Source organism: Notothenia rossii, assembly GCF_949606895.1.
Source record: "Notothenia rossii genome assembly, chromosome: 2".
In the NCBI taxonomy this organism is placed as follows: domain Eukaryota; kingdom Metazoa; phylum Chordata; class Actinopteri; order Perciformes; family Nototheniidae; genus Notothenia; species Notothenia rossii.
In genome coordinates, this window is record NC_136904.1 from 6,909,600 (window position 1) to 6,936,061 (window position 26,462).

Below are 26,462 nucleotides of genomic sequence, written 5' to 3' on the forward strand. Positions count from 1 at the left end.
TTCCTACACATCTGGATCTTCAGCTATCAGAGGATCAAGCTGAGCAAACATAAGCTGCTGCGAAAAGAGCCTAAAATAAACTGAACCCTAAAGGGAAACCTCTGAATTTAGCTTTTTTACTGCTTTTAAATCACCAGCTTTGGAGAGAATGAGACCTCTGTCGATAATTCTGCTGTCAATGAAAACGTCGTAATCATCTGGATTGTATCTCAATAAAGAAACAACTCTATTCCCTCTAGGACATCCATTTTCAGCCATGCTTCTTCTGAGAAACACTTATTTAAAACGTGCACACTTCATTATTTGGTACTTTTACTGGTGTTATTAACAGGTGGTCCATTTGTTTTTTTATGGATGAAACCCTCTGACAATAATTCTGCTCTTGTTAAAAACCTCCTGAACATCTGGATCTTAAACTATCAGAGAAATAAGATGAGCAAACATTAGCAGCAGTTCTTCTCACAGCTGGCAGTAAAGCTTTGTCTTTGTCGAAACAAACCGTCAACATTAAACTGATTTATTCAGTTTTTCACTCGTTTAATCACAGGGCTTTTAGAGGAGAGTACCCGTCAATAATTGGCTCACAATTGAAACCTCCTCAACATCTGGATTGTAAGTTATCCAATAACAATCGGACACACGTTTCCTTTCTTTTGTTTGTTGATGGCTCTCAGTAAAAATATCCTAACCATCTGGGTCTTAAATGATCAGATAAACAAGACGAACCAGCATTGGAGCCTTTTTTCTGTCAAACCTCGTGGCTGAAACACATTTTTATCAGTGTTTTTTAACTATGCTACTTAATCAAGGTAAAAAAAAAGGACCTTCTGAACAATGAATACTGAAAGATTTCTAATCAGGGGAAGGAGAAGAAGTAGAGCTGAAATGACGAAAGTTGGGGTGAAGACAACATTTCCCATGATCCCTCGCTACTTGTCAACGTCACCAAACTCAATATCTTGTAATCATCTTTTAAAGGCGATTAAAGGTTATACCTAAATGCCCGCTCGCTGCATGCTGACATATATCTGCTGTGTTTCTGCTGCTGTTTGCAGAGCACACAGCCTGCAGGCTCTTTGTTCCTCTTTCTCAGGGGACGAATCATTCGCAGGTCTTTCTTCATGTTATTTATTAAACTCATGTGTTTGGTGCTCTGATGCTGAGCTTGGAGAATCCCCATGATACAACCGAGTCACTTTCTACCTCTTATCACAGTAAATACTTTAACATGTGACTTTCCCCTCATAGAGCGTTGGGTAAGAGCATTTCAAATATGGTTCAAATTGTTCTGTGTTATGCAATTATTTTGTTGGCATTCAAGCAATATTAGCTAACACCATTTAGCTGCATTCTGGTCCAACGTGACTTTTTTTATACAATATGTAATTTTCTGCCAAAGAACAATAACAAAATTAAGAGTTTGTTGTCATTAGATAGCATGGGATCAGGAGAGGTCGTCTTCACCATTATTGCCATCATTGCAGTCAGCTTCTTTCGATTAGAAATCCTTCAGTGTTCATTATTTGGAGCGTTTTACTGGAAGCAGAACTAGCCAAAAGACCAGCGGGTTTAAAACCTGTTAAACCACTAACTAGAGACTAGAGACTGAGCGTTATCGTCCTTGTGTGGCTCCAGTTAGGGTTAACCCAGACACACGAGGACGATAACGCAAACGGAAAGAAATCGATATCAAAAAAGTATTCCGTCCACACGCAACAGGCACCAGAGACGTGTCCGTTCACAGGAGACCGCTCGGAAGCGCTGGAGACGCTGTAGTACATATGTCAGGCCTGTAAGTGGCGCTGTTCTTCTGCCACAAAAGCAGCGAAGAAGACTTCCCGCGCATGGTTACCATGGTTGCCCTTCTGTTTATTCTCCGCTGTGGACGCTCTGGCTCTTTTTCTCCCTCCCGGAGGCAAGCGTGTGCTCCTGCTGTAAACCTCCCCGGTAGTCCCCCAGCAGATGACAAACACCTCTCCGCCTCTTCCAAGGGACGAGGGGACCGTGCGGCAGAGTTTCAGTTAGATTTGTTTTCGCCGGTCAACATGTCCGTTAGAGTTTAAATATTCCGGACAAAATTTGAAAAGTGCCGGTCAGAGGTCTTCTTTGTTATTTATTGAGCTTTAAAACAAATTGATAACGACTATATATAATCAGCTAAGAATAAAAAACGGAGCCTCTCTTTTCCTCTCCTCTTCTGAGAGCCCAGCAGCTGATCTCTGAGCAGGAGAGGCGGGGCTATTGCTTCAACGTTATCAGGAAATGATCGTATAGGGCGTAAACCGTAAACACGGAGCCGTTTGCCCCCCAGAGCGTTTCGTCCTCAGATCTACCCACCTAGGGACCCGTTATCGTTATCGTTTTCTGCGTTTCCATGTCGGCCTCGTGTGGCCGAACCGTCTATCTGATAGTGAACTGTAGCTGTAGATACGACCGTTATCGTCCTCGTGTGGCCGGGGCCTGAAAAACCTCAAATCTTTGTTGAAATTGGCCAAAGGAGAGCTAGTTTATGCTAGCTGTTAGCATCCAGTGGAAGCAGTTTGGTTGCGTTCAGGCTCTATTCAGTAAAATTGTATATTTGGAGAAGGGAAATGATAATCTTATCATGATGTGGTCAATGGATACATGTCAAAAAGGAAGTTAAAGTGCATGGGATCAATTTTTTTTTTTCTCATACTTGCCACAGGTGAGCCTCTTTATTTTATACCACAGGTGAGCCTTATACATTTGACACAGGTGAGCATTTATATTATTGCCACAGGTAAGTATTTATATATTTGGCACTGGTGAGCCTTTATAGATTTTCCACTAGTAGCCTTCACAGATTGGCCACAGGTGAATTAGCTGCCTCTACTAAGCTCCGCCCCTTCAAGATGGCAAGAGGACGGAGCAGATAGAGGAGGGTTATAGTGGGAGGAGGAGGTTTTCCATAACTTCTAATATGCTCACTAGAGCGCCAAACAAGAAATAACATTTCTAAATGACCAGCGTTTTTCTTAAATAAATCTCTGAGATCCAGTTGAACTATCTCAAAGAGCATTTGACTTTAAACCTGTGAGAGCATCTGAAGATCAGCAGCCTCTAAACTCTGTGTCTTACAGAAAGCATTTAACACATAGCCTTTGCAGTGTGTCCAGTTATGCAGAAAATCACAGCTCAGAAAAAGCCCACAGCTGCATTGACTGTGCGGTTCGTTCCACTTAACAACGATAATTCTCTCTGTGAAGCTAAAGATCCACGAGCCTCTGACCTCGGAAACGGCCTTCACACCGGCGTCTGTTTGTGTTGTGATGCCGGGATAAAGGAGATGTTTGTGTGTCCATGCATGGAGATGGGAAAGGTCCATTTCTATAGTCATTATGACTATTATTATATTATATATTATATATTACGTTATCATTATCATAATATACATATTATCATTATATTAATATATTATATATTATATTATTACTATTATTATAGTCGATATGTGAGGCTGCTGACATGTCTTTAATAGCAGCTCATACATATATATTTATTCTAACAATTGAGCTTAACAGAAAAGAGGAAGAATATATAAATGAGGCTTTAATAAAAACACAATAGTTATTAAAAGATATGTTCATTTTTGGTTGTGGTGTTTTCCTTTTATTATTTCAGTTTTAAAAATAATATGGTAACAAAAATGAATGAAATAAAATAAATACAATAACATAAATAAATGAATAAAATGGATAAAAATAAATACACACATTTAATAATAGTTATTATAATAATCATCCTAATAATAACCCGATTAAGTTATGGTCTTTTCATGGGATTTGTACATTTAAAAAAAATATAGCACTTCCTCAGTCTTACAATATTAAATCAAAAAATCAATAATAATAATAATAATAATAATATTTTGGGGTATTTTTATGGGATTAGTTCATTATTAAAAAGCCAACATTGTAATTCTCAGAAAAAAGTTAACGTGTTGGTCTTTCCTCAATACTTATTAATGATGATAAACCGTCTGAAATATCCTCTGTGTTGCCGTGACGCTCTGAGAGCTGCAGCTGAAGAGTGTGATGATGATGATGATGATGATGATGATGATGATGATGATGATGATGATGAATCAGAGGGGGTTGATGTAACTGGATTATTCTGTTATTAGGCCGGCATACTGTACATCATAAATATTCATGTTTTCTCCCTCCTCACAGAACCCTGAGGAGATTCCAGCGCTGTTACAAAAACAAAAACTAAAAAAACTTCTGAATAGAAATATGTGAGAATCCTTCTTCCTCTGTCATCTCCTGCATCAGTGATCTACAGTCACTAAAACCACATGAAACACACAAGACAAATCTATTCAAAGCGGAGATGTCCATAGACATTAAATCCCTCTGTCTCTACAGTCTTTACCTTTCCTCCCTAATGTCTCCTAAAAGCTAAAATACCTCATGTATAAGTCTGACACGCTTCCATTTGCAAGCGTCATTGTAAATGTATGGACAACAAATAACTTCATGTTTTAAAAATAAGATTTAAAGGGGACCTATCATGCAAAATGCACTTTTTGATGTCTTTAATACATAAACATGTGTGTCGGGGAACTCACGCAGCGTCAGAAAATAAAACCTCTCTTTTCCTCCAAATCTTTTAAAAACGGGGGTGCAACGAACGGGTACAGATTTGCTGCCGATATGACGTGAAGTCGGATGGTGGACCCACAGAGAGTTGCTATCAGAAACAATGCCTGACGTGTTTTGGACGTGATCTCGTCTTTGTTTACATTAGCAAGCCTCGCTAACACTCAGAGCTAACCTGTACTGGAGAGCACATGTGTTTCAAAAGCAGGAAATACAAAAAGATACTCACCTTGTGATAAACCTGCAAAAGAAAAGGCATTTGAGCTCCATACTGATTCAGAAATAACCCCTTGATGTGGTTTAGAACAGGATGGTGTTTTATCACAGCAGAATTGAACTTTATCTCCGGTAGAATTCTGATCAGGCATTAGCTCCGCCTCCTCTTTTTTTTTTTTTTCAATCTAAGGACCCAGAATCAGCAGTTCTCTAACAGGGCTGGAATAGAGGGATATGAGGGATGTCTAAAATGCATGATTTGTTTGTATTTTGAGCAAAACACATCATAGACATGTTTCTATATATCTGAGACCCATAATATATGCCTTAATAGCATGATCAGGGATCTTTAAATGTCTAATTTCTGACATTTATCAACAATGTACAGATTATGGTTGTTTATCAGAATGTTTGTGGGTTTATTTAGATTTACGAAGCACAAAAACTGAACTCTGCTTCTCCACGTTTGTTGTTAAAGTTGAGAGTTAAAGCTATAATAAATGTTACATAATGAACAATTAGAGACATGAAGTTTAAGAAACTTCAATTCCTAAATAATGCAATATAGTACTAACATGTAAATGCTTTAATTAATGATGTGTGTCACGCATTTCAATTTGAAGCGTATTATAAATGTATGGACAAAAAATATACGTCATGGCTCCACCCCACATGAGGGAAAATAACACTCATGCATGTTTTAAATAACATTTGTATGTCTGTTCGCTGACATTTGTCAACACTGCACAGATTATGGTTGTTTATCAGAATGTGTGTATAGGTTTGTTATTTATTTATGGAGCATACAACCTGAATGCTACTTCTCCACGTTTAGTTGTGCAGACCTGAAAAAAAAAGAACATTTTGGAGCAATTTAAACCAATAAATAATACTAAAATACAATCAATCAATCACTATGTGCATTGTGTTTGAACGAAGAGTCTTAAATGACACTCTTATACAGGAAGTAGTAGCATGTGATTGCTTTAATTCACACATTTGCATTTAGAAGCGTGATTAAATATGTTGTATTGGAAATAAATGTTGTGTGATGGCTCCTCTCCAGTAAAACCATCACACTCATGCATCCTTTAAATAACGTTTTAATGTCTAAACGCTGGCATTTGTCAACACTGCACAGATTATGCTTGTGTTTCTGTGTGAGCAACTCTCAATAGCTTATTGTGGATCTAAAAAAAGTATTTATGTCCATGTGTGTGTGCACGGTGCATGCGTGGTTGAGCACTTTGTGGGCGATTTGTGCAGCAGATTCAAAGCCCTCAGCGCTCTCCAGCTCTCTGTTCTTCTCTACGTCTCTCCATCTCACTCCTCTTCCTGTTTGAGTGCAGATATATTCTCACTTAGCAGCGCTACCATTCCTCATGTAGGTCCTTTTTTTTATTTCTCTTCCTGTGGCAGTGTTTGGATGTTCAGCCACTACTTCTGGAGGTTTCTGCTAAAGTCACTGGAAGCTAATCTGTAGTTTTCCTTCAAAAAGTAGGGAAATGAAAGGATTTCTGTTTTTAAACATTTTCCCAGCTTTGTTTTACTCATTTTTGTCCTCTTTTCTCCTCAGGATAACTGTGCCAGAGTGCTGCTTGTTCGTGGAGCCGACAAAGACGTGAAGAACTACAACAGCCAGAGTCCATTTCAGGTACCGTCACACACACACACACACACACACACACACACACACACACACACACACACACACACACACACACACACACACACACACACACACACACAAACACACACATAAAAAAAAAAAAAAAATCTCTTCCACACGTTTGGTTTGCATGTAAGCGATTACAGGAGATCGATTTCAGCTTGCAGCGTGGGGAAACATTTTTTAGCTCATTTTATTACGTCTTCATCTCATTTGTTACCATGGAAACAGTGCGTTACGGTCAAGGTCAGCTGCAACATGGGATTGTAAATGTCTTTTCCTGCATTAGATATGTTTCAGTTGAATGGTGTTGAGAGGGGAACCTAAACGAACATCGAGACCTTGGAAGCGTCTGTTTATTCATTTCTCTTCTCAGCTTTTAGCACGTTTCACAACTAAAGTGTGTTTTCTGCAGAACATCAACTTTGGGAAACACTACAGTATAAACAAATCGAGCAGCAATATGAAGTTCATTCAACTTCTGAAAGTAATTTTTTTTTGTATAAATCGTCTGGAAGAGCAAGTTTATTCTATAATTGACTAAATATTAAAGGATACAATATTGCTATTGTTATGTTTTCACAGCGGCAACAAAAGTTGATTTTAACGATAAGTCAATTTGAAATGCTTCACACGAAACAAAGTGAAAATGAAACTCATTTTAAATCCGCTTTTAAACACAATTTAAAAACTGGCAATACGTGCCAAAAGCAGTGAAATAAAAACAAGCTAAAAACAGAATAAGATATAAACACAAACGTTATTGTGTAAAATTATACAGTAGTTTTAAAGTTTGAGTGTGTGTGCATGGATTATTAGCCCAGTCTGCTCTGATTGGTTAGCTGGCCGACTCTGTTGTGATAAGTCAACAGCTTAGAGATGTCCCGCCCCTTAGCCTATCACGTACAATTTGTTAGAGCGCTAGCTAATAGAAGCGCAAGTGTTGCATAGTGATGTCACTAGGTTCTCGAAGTAAACAAAGGAGACCAACTCTGTCACAACTGAAAGTCCTTCATACAAAATCTGACTTAAGTAAAAGTCCAAAAGACAAGCCTCAAAATATACTTAAAGTATTAAAGTGAAAGTGCTCGATTTTGAGACTAAAGTATTTATTATCTCATTGTTTTAAAAATAGTGATGCTTTAATGCATTCATCACTTGAATTTTGCAGCTTGTAAAAGGTGGAGCTAACTTTAATGTATTTCTATAATGCCAGGTGCATTAGTTAATAATAATACACCACAATTCATTAGTTGATTTATATTTTGTATTAATAATCTAAATCTGCAAAGTAGCTGGTCACCAATGCTTTACAATAAATGTGGTGCAGTAGCATGAAGGGAAAGAGTACAGTACTTGAGTAAATGTACTGAGTTACTTTCCACACTGTGTACACATCCACATCACATCTATCTCAGGGAGAAACCCCGGCAGCGTTCAGATCTGCCTCTCTGACTCTTAACCTCCTCCTGAGCTGCAGAGGAGTGTTTTCTGGCAGGCGTTTATGACGGGCAGTCCCACGGGGTCCTCACAGCCTCTCCAGTGGAGCGCTTGATTATAGGAGCGCTTGATGAGGGGACTGAGCCCGGTCAAATCACGGTGTTTAACGCTCGGCCTACATGCAGCTCAGTGAGGATGCAGATCTATTTCTGTTAGAGCAGCACACAGGATCAATAATGTGTTGCATCATGCATGTGGACGTTCAGAGAGAAACCATCCAGAGGAGAAACATCTCTCAAGAGTTAAATGGAACCAATAGAGTGGTGCAAGAACGAGTCCTAAAACCCGGTCAGCATTTTACCACTTCCGGTTCCCTCGTCTCAGAGTCAACGGTTTTTTGAACATGTTTTTGGAAAATATCTGGAAATAAGGTCTGTGGTTGAGACACATCTAAGAGACGGGTCACGTTTTGTTCTACGACATTAAATCCATCAGCAGCGACCCCGCTGGTGATTTCTGAAGAGTTGACGTGTCTGAAAAACGATGGTTGTTACCATGTGGCTGAATAGGACTACAGAAGTTGTCGAGGCCGTTGTACGTCATTACGCCGAACACGTAAACACTCTAAGTTAGTTTTCCCTGTTCTGCTTGAAAGCAAGTACCTGCCGCAAACTGTTAAAACAAACGCTTCAACTTTTACCTTTATGAATCTGTAGTTTTGAATATGGATCTTAAGTTGGCGTGACGTTGAAGTCGTGCTGCTGTATTCGGCTGTAGTTCATTTATAGCATAACGTTAGCATTTTGCTTCTGGCGATTAGATTTATGATTTGAAAATTATAAAAATAGGGTAGACGTGTGGAGATTATCCGGCTGAACAAAAAGTTTATTCGTCAAACAGGTTCGTTTTCCATAGATGGAGAAATCCCGTTGCTTTTTGTCGAGGGAACCAATATGTCATCACTGCATCACTCTATTGGGCTTTTTGGGTTTTCCCTTGCCTATAGTGTGTTATATTGGTTTTTATGCATGTTAATGGTCTGCAAAGGCTAAAATCCCTGAGTTAAACCCGCCTGGAACGCCTCCATTGGACGCCTTTGTTTACTTCCGTGTCATAGTGACATCACTGGGTAACACTTGAGCAGACTGGGCTCTGATTTCAGACAGAGGGTGAAAAGAGGTGCTGCAGCACAGGCAGTATGTAGAGACACTACATACTGATATACACCTGAACATCAGCAGGAGAGGACTCTTTAAAGTAGAGACACTACATACTGATATACACCTGAACATCAGCAGGAGAGGACTCTTTAAAGTAGAGACACTACATACTGATATACACCTGAACATCAGCAGGAGAGGACTCTTTAAAGTAGAGACACTACATACTGATATACACCTGAACATCAGCAGGAGAGGACTCTTTAAAGTAGAGACACTACATACTGATATAAACCTGAACATCAGCAGGAGAGGACTCTTTAAAGTAGAGACACTACATACTGATATACACCTGAACATCAGCAGGAGAGGACTCTTTAAAGTAGAGACACTACATACTGATATAAACCTGAACATCAGCAGGAGAGGACTCTTTAAAGTAGAGACACTACATACTGATATACACCTGAACATCAGCAGGAGAGGACTCTTTAAAGTAGAGACACTACATACTGATATACACCTGAACATCAGCAGGAGAGGACTCTTTAAAGTAGAGACACTACATACTGATATACACCTGAACATCAGCAGGAGAGGACTCTTTAAAGTAGAGACACTACATACTGATATACACCTGAACATCAGCAGGAGAGGATTCTTTAAAGTAGAGACTCTACATACTGATATACACCTGAACATCAGCAGGAGAGGACTCTTTAAAGTAGAGACACTACATACTGATATACACCTGAACATCAGCAGGAGATGACTCTTTAAAGTAGAGACACTACATACTGATATACACCTGAACATCAGCAGGAGAGGACTCTTTAAAGTAGAGACACTACATACTGATATACACCTGAACATCAGCAAGAGAGGACTCTTTAAAGTAGAGACACTAAATACTGATATGAACCTGAACATTAACATAAAATGTCCTCGTGTTCAAAATAGATAGAAAAGTCTACATTTAAATTACATTTGATTTTATTTAGTTGATGCTTTTAAGAACTAAAATACATGCCTAGGGGAGCCATTTAGGGTGTCTTATCCAAAGACACTTTGACATGGGTTGGGAATCCAATCACTGGCTCTGTGATTGGTAGATAAAGTTGCCCCATTTAAACTCTTGCTGATGTTTTTTGCAGCTGTAGTTTCATGTAATATTTGGCTCTTAAATTGGCAGAACAAAACTGTATTTAATCATTTCCCCTGTACACAATTGAAACTGATGGTGCTATTTGATCATGTTCTGTATTTGAGGTTTACAGCAAACATGAGAAATGTGGAAAATCTAGCAAGATAGCGAGTCATATATTTGTGCAAGTTCCTCTTAAAAAAAAAAAAGAAGTGATAAAAGCATCATTATGTAACAACAGAAATAAAGCTTGTGGAGGAATGTGAGAAACAAAGGGGCCAATTTTCAAACAGGAAATGGCTTCAGTCTGTCAGATTCACAGAGAAGAGATGCTGTCTTTCTTTCCGCTGCCAACATTTTCAGCAGCTTTCAGAAAACGTTTGGGCAGAAATGTGTTGTGAGAGAGACACAAGCAGCAGATCTCCAGTGTCAGAAACAGAACAACAAGCAGCCACTAGACATGCTGTGCACTCTCTCTTGTTTTCGAGAGGAGGAACTCGCTCTCTTGCTCTTACTATCTTTATCACAGTTGCACTCTCCACCTACACATGGAGCCAGAAGCTCAATCCAACAAGTTTAGGCCTGTTCTCTAAAGTGGCCGCGATCTGGAAACTACAGGAATTCAGTAACTGATGTAGAAGAAGACAAGAGGGATAAATGCTTAAAAAAACTAACATTCAAGAGTAAACTAAGACACACATTTTGTAGGCCACTTTAATGGGCTGTTTAACTCACCTCATTTCATAACCCCTGCTGCACGAGTTCAAAGCTCACCTATAATGCAAAATCCACTTTTTCACGTCTTTTATACATAAACATGTGTGTGAGCACATCCGCTCACTCGCAGGTTAAAAAGGACAGAAGGAGAAGTGGTCAGGTGAATGATTAGGGGTTTATTGTCCAAAAGAATCATGTGCCACTCCAAGTAGCGCAGACGCGGTGCGGGGTCGTCCTGATCGGACCCGTTCTGTGGCCAGGAAATCCTCCCAGGAACCAGCCTACTGCAAGACAGACCATCAGGTTACCGTCATGCTTCTTATTGAGAGCATAATTATCTGATTCTGATCAGCTGTCTGGTCTCCGGCCGAGCCACTCCCATCACTCCAGCAGCCGGCGCCCTAACCACACCCGCTGCCGCAATGTGTTATATAAGAATAGTCTGAAAATGAGCTGATCAGATTTTGCCCACTTTGTGATGTCATAACGATTGTTTGGCTTGTGTAACCATTAGCCAATCAGCAACCAAGGTACCCCCCCCCCACACACCTTATCACCTGAATCCCCTCCTAGAGCACCATTGTGTTCTTTTTAACCTCTTAAGCCCGAGGGTCCCCCCAGTGGACCCCAATCCCAAATGTCTCTCAGAGGGGCGTGGGGAGGGGCTCCTTATCTTCATCTAAAGTAACAGACAGAGAATCAGCACTTTGGAAACAGGGATAAACCAGAGGGGATTATGGGATGCTGCAATGATCTGTTTGGTGTTTGGAGCCAAACACTTCAGAGACATGTTTGTATATATCTGAGACCTATAATATATTGATAAAAAAAGTATAATAGGAGACCTTTAAGTGAGGTCCAGCTCAGATGTGTTTGATCAGGTCTGGCTCAGTTTCATCCCAAAGGTGTTGGATGTAGCTGAGGACATTTCCTCCATACCAAATTGTCACAACTATTTCTGTATGGAACTAGATTTTTGTAGCTATAATCTGTCTTCGTCTCTGTCTCCTACGGTGGCCTAAAGGCCCAAACGCCTTACATCCAGGCACGTGCACACATAGACACAAAGTGGGCTTGAGCCCCTGCCCTTTTTCTTCCTCCAGAGAACGCGCCCTTTTTTCCCCCTAATTTTTATAAAGGAATATATATCTACTATATATTGATTGAATACAAAATATCAGGTCGGGAGATTAGACTGTGAAGTTCCGTAGCTCTCCCTCCCTTCCTCCACGTCTCCTGCACAGCGGTGCGGACATCGACAGTCCCTTCAGACAGACAGGTAGCAGCACCTCCCACTTTACAGTCCCTTCAGACCGACAGGTTTCATTTCATTTCAAACCTTTATTTAGACAGATTGGTCCCTTGAGATCATCGATCTCATTTACAAGGGAGACCTGCATCATTTAGTTCCACATGAAACATAAAAACAACATACAAACAACAGAGGATATCATATTTACATATTCAACATTTACAAATACCCAGAGTGTCAGAAAGCATTTCATTTAGACATGCCTTAAATACATTCAGAGAAATAAAAATGCTCAATTTCAATTTTGCCTGTAGACTGTTCCAAGCAAGTGGAGCTGCGCACATAAAAGCTGTCTTACCTAAGACAGTCCTTACTCTTGGCACATCTAACAAGACTATATCCTGTGATCGCAGACAATAGCTGCTTGCAACTTTCTGCTTTATCAATGAACAGATATAATACGGGAGTTTGCCCAACATAGCTTTATAGATAAAAGTGTACCAGTGACTGAGCCTCCGTACAGTGAGTGATGGTAAACCTGCCTTGGTATACAATGTACAGTGATGAGTAAGTGCTTTACAGTTTGTGACAAATCTCAGAGCACTATGATACGCAGCATCTAGTTTGCTCAGGTAGTTGGCAGGTGCATTCATATACAGCAGATCACCATAGTCCAGCACAGGTAAAAAGGTCACAGTGACTAGCCTTTTCCTGGCCTCAAGTGAGAAACAGGACTTATTCCTGAAAAAGAAACCTAGCCTAACCCTTAGTTTTTTAAGCAGGTTATTGACATGAAGTTTAAAAGAGAGACAGTCATCAAGCAAGATACCAAGGTATTTGTAACAGGCAACAACTTCAAGTTTTGTTCCTTGCGTTGATACAATATCTAAAACAGGCTCTGGTGTCTTTTTAGCTTTTGAAAAGAGCATTATCTTGGTTTTATCCACATTTAAAAGAAGCTTTAGTTCAGAGAGCTGAGTCTGAATAATGTTAAAAACAGCCTGTAATTTAACAACCGCCTCCTGAATGGAGGGACCTGCACAATACATCACGGTATCGTCCGCATAAAAATGTAAAATAGCTTCATCCACATTTTCACCTAAACTGTTGATATATATGGAGAATAAAAGTGGACCTAAAACAGAACCTTGAGGAACACCATTAGCAATGTTTAACCACTCAGAAGACAGCCCATCAAAGTGAACACATTGGGACCTTTCAGAGAGGTAGTTCACAAACCACCCCACTGCATGGCTGGATATGCCAGTACTGAGTAGCCTCTGTTTTAAGACGCGATGATCAACGGTGTCAAACGCTTTGGAAAGGTCAATAAACAGAGCTGCACAACTCTGTTTATTATCTAGCATACTAGTAATATCATTTACCACTTTCATTGTTGCAGTGATGGTGCTATGTTTCTTCCTGAAGCCTGACTGATGTTTAGACAGGATATTATTTTTACATAAAAACTCCTTTACTTGTTCACTCACAAGTCGTTCGAGCACCTTAGCCAAAACTGACAATTTAGAGATTGGCCTATAGTTATTTAAAATAGTTGCCTCCCCTCCTTTCAGTAGAGGCAGGACATAAGCAGACTTCCATACTTTAGGAATTGTATTTGTGCTGAGGGAGAGGTTAAAAAGAGAAGTAAGAGGTGGAGCAATAAAATCTGCAGCTATCTTTAAAAAGAAAGGTTCTACGTTGTCCGGGCCAGCCGGTTTCCTAGGATCTAACTTGGATAAAGCTTCATGGACAATACCAACAGTTAAAGGAGTAAAACTGAAAGGGTTTTCCAGACCACATTGTTCAGAGTCAAGGACTGGAGCGTTCACAGAAGCAGAAGCACAGTCAGTGACAGAATCAAACAGAGAGCCACAAGAGACAAAATGCTTATTAAAGCAATTTAGCATGGTGGCCCTGTCTGATATAATGCCAGATGCTGTGGTGAGGTACGGAGGTAGCTCATTTGGGATATCACCAGTGGAAATCGATTTTATGGCTTTCCAAAATTTCCTAGGATTATTCAGGTTTTCTGTGGTAACTGACAAATAGTACTTTGACTTAGCACTTTTGACATGTGAAGTAAAGCTATTCCTTAGCTGCCTAAAGCGTAGCCATTCTACCTCTGAGCCTGATTTCCTAGCCTTTGCCCAGGCATTGTTTCTCTCATGAAGGAGACTGGACAGTTCAGCAGAAAACAAGGGATTGTTTCGTCCCTTCACTCTAAATTTACGCAGAGGTGCATGTTTATCTATAATTTTTATAAAACCAAGATAAAAATAAGACCATGCAGTTTCTACATCAGCACACAGATCGATTTTTCCCCAATCAAAATCAAACAGATCATGTAAAAAACCCTGCTCCACTAAGTGTTTTTTATCTCTCTTTGTGATGATGCGTGGTTTAACTTTTTGGACCTTAGTGTCCCTAATTGTGGCTACAACACAGTGGTCACTCACATCATTAGCAAATACTCCCACAGATGAGTATTTATATGGAACATTTGTTAAAATGAGATCAATTAAGGAGGATTTATTTGGGGACTTAATATTTGGGCGAGTAGGACTGTCTATAATCTGAGTAATGTTCAAAGAGGTACACAGGTTTTTTAAATCCTCTGACACAGAAGTTAACCAGTCCCAATTAAAATCACCAAGCAGCACTATTTCCTTGTAGGAAAGTTGAGATAACAGTTTTGCCAATGAAGATAAGGAGTCCTTGACAGCCGAGGGGGCCCTGTAGCAACCCACCACCATGACCTGTTGACCCTTTGTTACTTCGACATTCACAGCTAAAAATTCTAGTTGTTTACTAACAGATTTGGAAACCATTTTTGTTACACAAAACTTATTTTTCACATAAATGGCAACGCCACCACCTTTTTTAGGACGGTCAGTGCGATATACATTGTAACCATTTATGTAAATGTCAGAGGCCAAGATCGTTTTTTCTAGCCACGTTTCTGATAAGACAATGACATCAGCATCAGTTGAACTCGCCCAAATACGGACAAAATCTAATTTAGGTAACAGACTGCGTACATTTAAATGAATTAAACCTAACCCCGATCTAGAAATAAAATCAGCAGGAGTAGCTATTTGACTAAAACTACCAGGTGGACCCGGATTTGGCTGTACATTTCCTGATAGTAACAACAATAAAAATACCAAGCACCTTTTCCTCTTAATCAACACACATACATTTTCAGCTGTTCTAGAGTCACCAGCAAACTTCGCAAAAGTGAGATTAGAGTTCAAAAAACAATTCTGAAGGACCATTGTGGCAGGCATGTGAGAAAGACAGACATTTGACGAAATGAATGTCCACGACAGTGCAACTAGCAATTGTTTGTGCAACCCATCCGAACCTGTACAGGGGATGTCCACTGCGGGCGGCAGAACGGACCCGAATCCAGCAGAATTTTCAGGATGACTAGCGAACTTCTCCTTGTCCAGCACAGTCAAAAAAAGGCACAGCAGAAACACGACATTTGCCATTTTCCCAGTCCAGCTCAACAGCATCCACGATGTTCCCGAAGCAAAACCACGTCAGGACAGCAGCAAGGAAATAGGCAAGCAGCAGTGTGGCAACACTCCAGTTTCTCCGCGGTATCTCCAGACCAGGCCTCCCCCGCACAGTAGCACCCAACAGGTGGGAGTAGGCCTCTAACAGCAGGTGGATAGCAGCCTTAAACCGTGGGAACCACCACCAGCAGAAGCAGAAATGGGTGGACGGCAGGCCCTCAAACCGCGGCAGATCCTCCACAGATCAATGGCGTTAATCTTAATCTTTCAACGAGCAGACGTGTTCTACTTTGTGTGTCTTACTGTTCTTTCACGACCGTATGACCGCCGGTGGAGTTTCTCAGGCACCGGCAGAAACTTCGCGAGCGGTGGCAAAAACTTGCAACTCCAAGCACCAGGAGCACCAGGTAGCACCTCCCACTTTACAGTCCCTTCAGACCGACAGGTAGCAGCACCTCCCACTTTACAGTCCCTTCCGACAGACAGGTAGCAGCACCTCCCACTTTACAGTCCCTTCAGACCGACAGGTAGCACCTCCCACTTTACAGTCCCTTCGGACCGACAGGTAGCAGCACCTCCCACTTTACAGTCCCTTCAGACCGACAGGTAGCAGCACCTCCCACTTTACAGTCCCTTCAGACAGACAGGTAGCAGCACCTCCCACTTTACAGTCCCTTCAGACAGACAGGTAGCAGCACCTCCCACTTTACAGTCCCTTCAGACAGACAGGTAGCAGCACCTCCCACTTTACAGTCCCTTCAGACCGACAGGTAGCAGCACATCCCACTTTACAGTCCCTTCAGACAGACAGGTAGCAGCACCTCCCACTTTACAGTCCCTTCAGACAGACAGGTAGCAGCACCTCCCACTTTACAGTCCCTTCAGACAGACAGGTAGCAGCACCTCCCACTTTACAGTCCCTTCGGATAGACAGGTAGCAGCACCTCCCACTTTACAGTCCCTTCAGATAGACAGGTAGCAGCACCTCCCACTTTACAGTCCCTTCAGACCGACAGGTAGCAGCTCCTCCCACTTTACAGTCCCTTCAGACAGACAGGTAGCAGCACCTCCCACTTTACAGTCCCTTCAGACAGACAGGTAGCAGCACCTCCCACTTTACAGTCCCTTCAGACAGACAGGTAGCAGCACCTCCCACTTTACAGTCCCTTCAGACAGACAGGTAGCAGCACCTCCCACTTTACTGTCCCTTCAGATAGACAGGTAGCAGCACCTCCCACTTTACAGTCCCTTCAGAAAGACAGGTAGCAGCACCTCCCACTTTACAGTCCCTTCAGACAGACAGGTAGCAGCACCTCCCACTTTACAGTCCCTTCAGATAGACAGGTAGCAGCACCTCCCACTTTACAGTCCCTTCAGACAGACAGGTAGCAGCACCTCCCACTTTACAGTCCCTTCAGACAGACAGGTAGCAGCACCTCCCACTTTACAGTCCCTTCAGACAGACAGGTAGCAGCACCTCCCACTTTACAGTCCCTTCAGAAAGACAGGTAGCAGCACCTCCCACTTTACAGTCCCTTTAGACAGACAGGTAGCAGCACCTCCCACTTTACAGTCCCTTCAGACAGACAGGTAGCAGCACCTCCCACTTTAAAGTCCCTTCAGACAGACAGGTAGCAGCACCTCCCACTTTACAGTCCCTTCAGAAAGACAGGTAGCAGCACCTCCCACTTTACTGTCCCTTCAGACAGACAGGTAGCAGCACCTCCCACTTTACAGTCCCTTCAGAAAGACAGGTAGCAGCACCTCCCACTTTAAAGTCCCTTCAGACAGACAGGTAGCAGCACCTCCCACTTTACAGTCCCTTCAGATAGACAGGTAGCAGCACCTCCCACTTTACAGTCCCTTCAGACAGACAGGTAGCAGCACCTCCCACTTTACAGTCCCTGCAGACAGACAGGTAGCAGCACTTCCCACTTTACAGTCCCTTCAGACAGACAGGTAGCAGCACCTCCCACTTTACAGTCCCTTCGGACAGACAGGTAGCAGCACCTCCCACTTTACAGTCCCTTTAGACAGACAGGTAGCAGCACCTCCCACTTTACAGTCCCTTCAGACAGACAGGTAGCAGCACCTCCCACTTTACAGTCCCTTCAGACAGACAGGTAGCAGCACCTCCCACTTTACAGTCCCTTCAGACAGACAGGTAGCAGCACCTCCCACTTTACAGTCCCTTCAGACAGACAGGTAGCAGCACCTCCCACTTTAAAGTCCCTTCGGACAGACAGGTAGCAGCACCTCCCACTTTACAGTCCCTTCAGACAGACAGGTAGCAGCACCTCCCACTTTACAGTCCCTTCAGACAGACAGGTAGCAGCACCTCCCACTTTACAGTCCCATGTTATGCCGGCTTTTCTTGGCTTATGTTGAAGGTGAGTGGTGATGAACAAATTACTAAACTGCCAGGGCCTCAAGTTTACAGCCAATCAGCTAAAAGACAATAAGATAAATTAGGCGTTAACTAGGCCTAATTAAAATGCGCTAATTTGCATGCAGTTACCAAGGCATTGCAGCTGAAAAGGATCAACGAAAAAACACATCACCTCACAACTTCCCCAGATAGTTTCAGTATTTTCCCCGGAAATGTTGTGTTTAAATGCAGATTAGCTTTAAATCTATATATGACAGACATGTAGTAACACGAACACCATTTATATGTGTTGTGAAGTTTTATTTCCATTAGAGTGAAAGAAAACATGGAAGCAAAATAGACCAAAATAAGTACATGAAAAAACAATCTTTTTGCCTGTAATGTCCTTAAACAGTAACTTCATCATTTTTGATTGTTGGCTGCTCATTTAATAACTATTAACGTCACTAGTTTGTTGATTGCTCTTGCGCGTAGTGAATACTAAAGAAGACCATTGTCTCTATGTTAGTTGATTATTTTTGTAGAATTCTGCTGAGTATTAAACAATTAAGTGAGTGTGAGGGTATTCAAATAAATTGGTCAGTAAGTCAGAGATGTGCAACTATATTTCACTTTTTGTTTTACTTTTTTTTTTATAAATTAATATGGGAAGTGCCCTTTTTCTCACTTGAGCACCCGCCCCCAAAATGTCTCTGCACGTCCCTGCTTACATCGTCCAAAAACACTTCCATTAGGAGAAATGCACTGAAGTATATGCAGGGCGTTTCTATGGTGTACAGGTAAGTGCTTTGGGCCGTTGTAATGTATTGGCACCTGTCGGCCACCGTATTATACCCCTCTTAACGCTAAACCTTCACTAATGCCCCTTTCATGCCAACGCGTTTTCAGCTCCGGCTCGGAGCTGGAGCCTGAAAAGCACCGGTTTTTCCTGTTCACACCGCAGAGGCGCCGCCTCTTAGCTCTGGAATCCGGTTCACTTCCAGCTCCAAAAAATTGTCGGTCTAGAGGCAAGAGCTTCGGAGCTTACAGTTGAGTAGCACTTGAAATGTTTTAGCTCTATGAAACCTGATGTACTTATATGATTCTGTTTTCTTCAAGTTTGTACTTTGTTGGTCGAACGCACTTATTGTAAGTTGCTTTGGATGAAAGCGTCAGCTAAATGTAATGTAAGAGGCGGCGTCGCTTACGTCTCTCTTACGTCGAGGCGGGGGCAGGGGACAGGGGCAGATTCGTCGTTGAAGTAGATGCTGAAGACCACAAAGAAGTCTTGCATTTCGCATGTGATGTTTGTAAAGTTCCAAGTAAAGTCGTCCCTTGTAAAGTCGTCCGATGCCTTCCATTTCGTTTCGTAAGAGGATAACCAAAGCGAACAGCGCTTCGTTGTTGTCAATGTGAAGGATTTCCGCGCGGTTTGGATTTTATGAAGCAGGCACGTAAACGGTGACGTCATGACGCGGCAGCGGCAGCTCTGGGTGGTGTGAACAAAGCGGGAGCAGAAAAGGGAAACCGGAGCTGAACCAGAAAAGCTCCGGCTCCGAGCTAGAAAGGGAAAAGCACTGGTGTGTAAGCCTCATAAGAGCACTCTCACACAAAAAAAGCAATGCAATTTTTTTTTCTTTAGAATAAAACGTTCTTTAAAATGTTATAACAGCCTCCCAGAATTGGCCCAAAATACGATTTTAATCGGTCCTAGATGAATGTAAACGTCCCAAAATCGTTGTAATGTTGTAATCAATGCCACAAATACAAAATGTCCAGAATAGTCTTTCACCATTTGTCCCCAAGGAATGTTAACACAGCACTTCAAATAAAATATTTGAATCCAAAAAAATCCTGAGAACTATATTTTTAAAATTCAATAAAAAAAAAATATATTTACATGAACATAAGAGCTTTGATTAAAATCTGCACGTTGCAATTTATTTATAATAATAATAATTATGTGAAAAATCGAACTGATTCGTCTCTAAAGCAGCATTTTTTTTACTATATGGCAAACGTCCAAGGACAACCATTTGCTCATTATTTCGGCGCCTAAGCATATTTAATGCAGTTGTGAGGCACATTTGCATCTGCAGTAGGTCACTACATTTTCTTCACCAATGGGAAATACCATTTTATTTTTAAACAACCACCTCTACAGAGAGCAGGCACTCTGCACGCTTGTCATTCGAACAGAGAGACTTCATGCAAACATCATCATTAGGAGCCGATTTAACAACTGCAAAGTGCAAATGTTAATAAAAAGTGATTGCCTCGGCTGAACGACGCCCGCTGCAGATCTTAATTAGGACACAGCGTGGGTGTGTGGCCATGCCATTTGATAATATCATGTGTCGGTCTGTGTGTGTGTGTGTGTGTGTGTGTGTGTGTGTGTGTGTGTGTGTGTGTGTGTGTGTGTGTGTGTGTGTGTGTGTGTGTGTGTGTGTGTGTGTGTGTGTGTGTGTGTGTGTGTGTGTGTGTGTGTGTGTGTGTGTGTGTGTGTGTGTGTGTGTGTGTGTGTGTGTGTGTGTGTGTGTGTGTGTGTGTGTGTGTGTGTGTGTGTGTGTGTGTGTGTGTGTGTGTGTGTGTGTGTGTGTGTGTGTGTGTGTGTGTGTGTGTGTGTGTCACAGCTTAGCCTGATCATCATTGTGGAGTGGAACAAAAGGAAGAGAATTTGAGGACAGAAAACTCCCATCATCCTCTCTGAGTGCGCCGTTGTGCAGATAGAGGGCTTTCAGAGAGATAAAAATTCATTTGCTTTATTTAACAATCGCCTCCAACAATTGGCCACATCCTCTCCACTTCCCCTAACTCTCCTTGGTCTCCTCAAACAGAATTTCCCTCGCAATATAACCTCTGTGCACTTCTAAGCTTTTTATCCCCACTACAATACCTTTATTTGATTTAATGTACTTTTCTTCTTCCTTTCAGTCCAATTTCACATCTCCTCTGCACCTTCTTCTAATCTAATTCCTACCTGCACTGCTCATTATAATCATCCTCTGTTCCACACTTCCTCCTTTATCTCTTGGCCTGTTTGCCCCCACACACTCTTGTTTCTCGTCGCCTTTGGCACACACTGTACGTCAGACCTGATTTTCCTCCTCTGCTTTTCTGTCTGCCTTATTATTCAGAGTCACGTGCTGCAAATTACCGCCACCAGTGACATGCAGTACAGTATGTCAAATTTAGATTCAAATATCATGTCATTGGGCCACATTCGGCAAAGCAAAAGCAGACATTTTGTCTTGTATTTTTCATTTTTTCAGTGCATAAATTGGTGCATTACTGTCAATTCGAACCTGGTTCAAGCTGAACATCCAATGAACAGCTGAGTTTTGGTGCCATAGCAACGAGTACAGCAGCCCAAGAGATGCTAGCAGGGAAACCCACTCTCCATCCCCCACCTCTAATGCCTCAGTGGGAATTAAAGGCAGCAACAGCACCAGGAACTGATATAAGATGATAAAGGGAATACACAGGGCAAAAATATGCAAGTAATGATATTTAAAATCTGTTATATTTGACTAAATGTACCAAAAACGCATCCTTAACATCCCCTGCATTAAAGCGTATTTCAAATTGACTTTGGATCAAGGGATTTTGCGTTTATATGAGAGTAATTTATATCGATGCACCCAGACTACAGTCCAGGTATTCATTATCGCTTATTTTGCTGTCTTTCAGCTCAGCTAAAAGGCAGCTTTACTCTTCTGGTTCAGCCTCTCTGGCTTTATAAACAAATAGACAGTAGTCAGCTGAATAAATAAATAAACCCAGTTTACACTTCCTGCCACGGAGAGATTTAGCTTCGTTCCGCTCATTGTTTTGGTTTTACAGACAGCAGCTTTATCTGAACGATCCTGTCTCACTATTTATATGAAACTTGTTTTTATATATTAGTATTGAATTAGGTGAATAAAGAAAAAAGAATATATATATACTTTAAGTACCAGAAGGACAAGTACACACTGTGCGTTATGTCCCAATATAGATTCATATATATGAAATTACTGGATAAGGTGGAGCTAATTCTAATTCATTCTTAAACTGCTGTGCTGTGTGTGTGTGTGTGTGTGTGTGTGTGTGTGTGTGTGTGTGGGGGGGGGTGCGGGTGCGTGCGTGCGTGCGCGTGTGCGTGCGCGCGTGTGCGCGCGCGTTTGCGTGCGCGTCTTTCAACTAACTTCTTGTACTTAGTCTGTATAAATTACTATTAAATTAGTTGAAAAACATGTATACGTGCTGCAATCACGTCTTAAGTCTCTTAAATCTGTTCTCGGTGTTTCATCAAACTTCTTCCCTCTCAGTCAGTTCTGCATCTGTCAGTTTTCCGGCCGCGCTCAGTGGATCTTCATCACTGTCACTTCCTCCTGATGTGTTACTCCATCACGTCCACGAGCCGGATCAGACCTCCTGTGGGAGAGAAAATCCTGTCACAGATTTGTCACACATGGCATGGTGCATTATGGGAGATCCTCGAAGTGAGTGGGAGTTCATGATGATGGACGATAGACTGTATGAAGGACACACACTTTATAGGCACAGATAGTCCTCAATTAGAGCAGTGCCCCAATATCATTATCCTACATTAAACTAAAAATAAAGCTATACACCTGAGCTTGTGTTGCTTTTATAATTGTCTGCCTAATTATGACATATTAATTATATTCCTCCCCCATTCTAATTTGTTGGCACATAGTAATTGTATCTTTCCGTAAAAAATCAGCATCTTCTTATATTGCCTGTTATTTCTGAAGCACAATCTGAAAGCCTCCCCTGGGAAGGTGTTAGACTTAATTTCTTTGCACGTAGCATTTATGAACTGTCGCGTACCAGTAATTTAACCAAGGTCTGACTTAGGTTTGTTTAAAATACATATATTTGAATATCCAAAAAGTACTAATTCCAGGAATAGGTTTATGTAAAAGTAGGGAAAATCCCCTGCGTTGACTCTTTTTGAATGTGTGCCCTTTACATTCTTCATCCCGCTCACAGGAAGCATCACATGAAGAAGGTCAGCGTTTCATTTATTGACGCACACTTCAGCTCTGAGAGAAAAAAGGAAGATATCGTATATTAATGCAGCGTGTTAAAAAATTCAAGAGGACGGAAAACACGTCGGTTAGAGCTTCTCGAGTGCTTTTCTCTCAGTATTTATTTGAAGAAAAAGGTCAACTGTGGAGGGAGGCAGCGGAGTATTACTACTCAAGCCAACTCCGCTTTAATAATACACTTTTTATCTCTCTTCCTCCTGATTTTGTTCTCCAGGAATGAGAGATTACATAATGCTGCTGACAGCTTTCCCTCGAGGTGTGTGTGCACGCTCGCTCTTGTGCATGTGTGCAACATATGAGAGCAAAATGAAGTATTTTTACAAGACTTTAGGCGTGCTTTGGCACCAGGAGTCAACAACAGGAAGCTGATCTGGGTCACTGACAGCGGAACAGGCTTCACCGCCCCCTGCTGGACACACACAGGAAGTACATCTTTGTTTTAATTGGTCAAAGGAAGATGAAGAGTCAGGGGTGTCCAAACTTTTTTCACTGAGGGCCACATACAGAAAAACATACAACGGGCTGCTAGAGGTGAGGTATACTGCCTCATAGGTTAAATTATAATTCAGCAAAATCAATCAAATGTAGGTCAATTATGATTTGAATATGATTTAAGAAACATCACAGCTCTCCAGAGGGTTTCAGTTATCCTGTTGCAGCTCATCCCTTAAAAAAGAAGCCTCAGATTGCTTATAATAAGGGAAATATGAAGCTTGTTATGGAGATAAAACAAGGATTTGTTAGAACATGTTATCAGCACTAATTGACTGAATGTCTTTGAATAGTGGGCTTATTAACACATGAATACTACTGTGTAATATAGGCTCACATATATATTTAAGAAGTACAATATAAGACGAGCCCGAGTTTCAGGTGGGAGCCGTATATCATTATACTTTAAGAATTTGCTGAGGGACGATTAGAAATGGATAACGGGCCGCATTTCGTAGTTTGGACACTCCTGGTTTAGGGAATTTGTGTTTATGAAAAACAACAGTCCGACACTAGATAACAGAAGATAATTCAGGTAACTAATAATCAGAACAAAAATTATATATTTGCAGCGTAGCGAGGACATTTACATTAAAGTTAAAGCAAAGAGAGTAAATTGAGGAGACTAAAATACAAAATAAAGAGGCAAGTACAAATAAAACAAGGACACATGCAAGCTTAACAAATACAAAACAATTATGTAGCAGCATTATGAACGTAAAGTTATAAAAAGACGGTGTTATTAGTGTGTAGTGTATTGAAATAGAAGCAAGTTATAACAATATTACATTGTAAATAAAGAATATATCGCACATAAGCAGTGCTAACCAAAGAACATGCTGATAACTGCTTTTAAATATCCTTTTTATGAACATATCCTTACGTAAACGTATTACTACTTGGTTAAACTGTTAATGTTTTGACTTATTTGATAATGAAAGTTAATTCTTGACCTGAGAAATATCTGTTTGATTGTTTATTAGTTATCACATGTGTGTGTTATTGAATCTTCTTGATATTATACATGAATGTTGAATCCATTGCTCCAGCCTTTTGACAAAATATTGATATTGGGTTAATTATTGTCAAAAGGCAGGAGATCAAGACCATCAGTGGAGCTGGTGATAAACTTAGAGTTTGGCCTTAAATTCAAATGATACTGTTCAATAAGTTTTATCTATTGGAATTCATCCGGGTATATAAGTATCTTGTGTTTCCAACAAAAACAAAATATAGAAATATCGGAGGAATGCATAGTATTACTCCATTAATATATATCTGGAAACAACTTATTTGGGAATGCTTTTACACACTATTACGAAAAAGTAAGGGATTAATGTTTATAAAGCTTTATTGGTACATTATTTCCATCAGTTTTATGTTAAAACACAATGGATTTAGTGTCGTCGTGTTTTTACCCAACCAATAATCCAAGTTTTTTCTCTATTCCTTGCATGAAGGCAACAGAAAACTTTGACTCTCTCCTCCTCACATAAACATGTGACTTAACATGTGAATACTGTTCCATCCTGTCGTGTTTGTGTGTGTGTGTGTGTGTGTGTGTGTGTGTGTGTGTGTGTGTGTGTGTGTGTGCGTGCGTGCGTGCGTGCGTGCGTGCGTGCGTGCGTGCGTGCGTGCGTGCGTGCTAGATTACTAAATTCCCTGCTACAGATGATTAAAGCCATGAAGGATTTTGTATCAAGTTCAAAGTCAGAGTCTGTTCAAAGAGGAGGAAATGACTGACATTATTGTGAATAAGTACCTCTTTCTTGTTTTTGATGGAGTATCTTTTGAAATCTGAGTTAAATTCAGCATCCTCCTCAGCTGGAAGCACATGGTCTTTGAACGTGGCTTCATTGTTGGTTAACACGTACTGTATGTGCATTTAAATAATAATCTGTCTTCACAAGTTGTGCTTCTTCAAGTGAATCCCCTAACTGTCCTTTTGTGCTTTTTAAATACTATCTCAAAGTAATCATAATGATATTTACATAGCTATTTTAAACAGTGCTTCAAGACGTTTTGAAAGCAAACAACGAAACAACAAATAAAGTAAGAAATAAAAGTCCTGAGCCAAGAGGAAAAAGGGTTAGGGATGAAAAGGTGACTTTGAGGGATTTTTAAAAGACGTGAGAGACTTTCAGATTTGAAAAGTAGCTGAATACAAAAGTTAAAAACACTTTTATTTCCCCCTCCAGGTCGCCATTATTGCTGGGAACTTCGAGCTTGCAGAACTCGTGAAGAACCACAAAGAGACAGATATAGGTAAGTAGAGAAGCAGCCTCTTTTTTCACTCCTACATCTTTTACCTCACCTTTCCAGCACGCAGCGAGTATTCCTGAATCTCCCTCGGGATACATTTCAAATCCCCCCCCCCCCCCCCTCTGGTTTGATCCTCCTAAATGACCGCCCGGTATAATCCCCTCTTTGGGATTACGAGAGCGTTGCCAAGAGGATGAAAGTTTGTGTTTACACTGGGACAATCGCAGGAGAAATGGTCACTGCCTCGGCTTCAGGCTTTGCTTTAGTTTAGAGGAAGCTGATTGGTCGGTTTCCAGAGGTGTCCACTGACCTCCTCTGAAGGGTTTGATTGAATCTTCAACAGATGGATTGAATGATTCTTCTAGTGATGGTGATTGTTTAGCACACAACTTTTAAAGCTTGAGTTGTGAGTGCTTTAAGAAATTGGGAGCTTAAATGATTGGACTAGGGCAGCGTTTCTCAAAGTGTGGGGCGCGAGTGAAAGGCGAGTGATTAGTAAAATATGCATACATAAAAAGAAAGAATGCTAACTCTTAAGA

At 41.1% G+C, this 26,462-nt stretch overlaps 1 protein-coding gene across 1 annotated transcript in view; it reads left to right on the top strand.

Annotated features, from left to right (window-relative positions):
• Positions 1-26,462, top strand: part of LOC307027962 (SH3 and multiple ankyrin repeat domains protein 2-like) — a 283,457-nt gene that overhangs the window by 137,814 nt on the left and 119,181 nt on the right. Inside the window, exons 10-11 of the mRNA XM_079662656.1 lie at positions 6,415-6,492; positions 25,860-25,926. Coding sequence (XP_079518782.1) covers positions 6,415-6,492; positions 25,860-25,926 — 145 coding nt within the window. The remainder of the gene's footprint in view (positions 1-6,414; positions 6,493-25,859; positions 25,927-26,462) is intronic.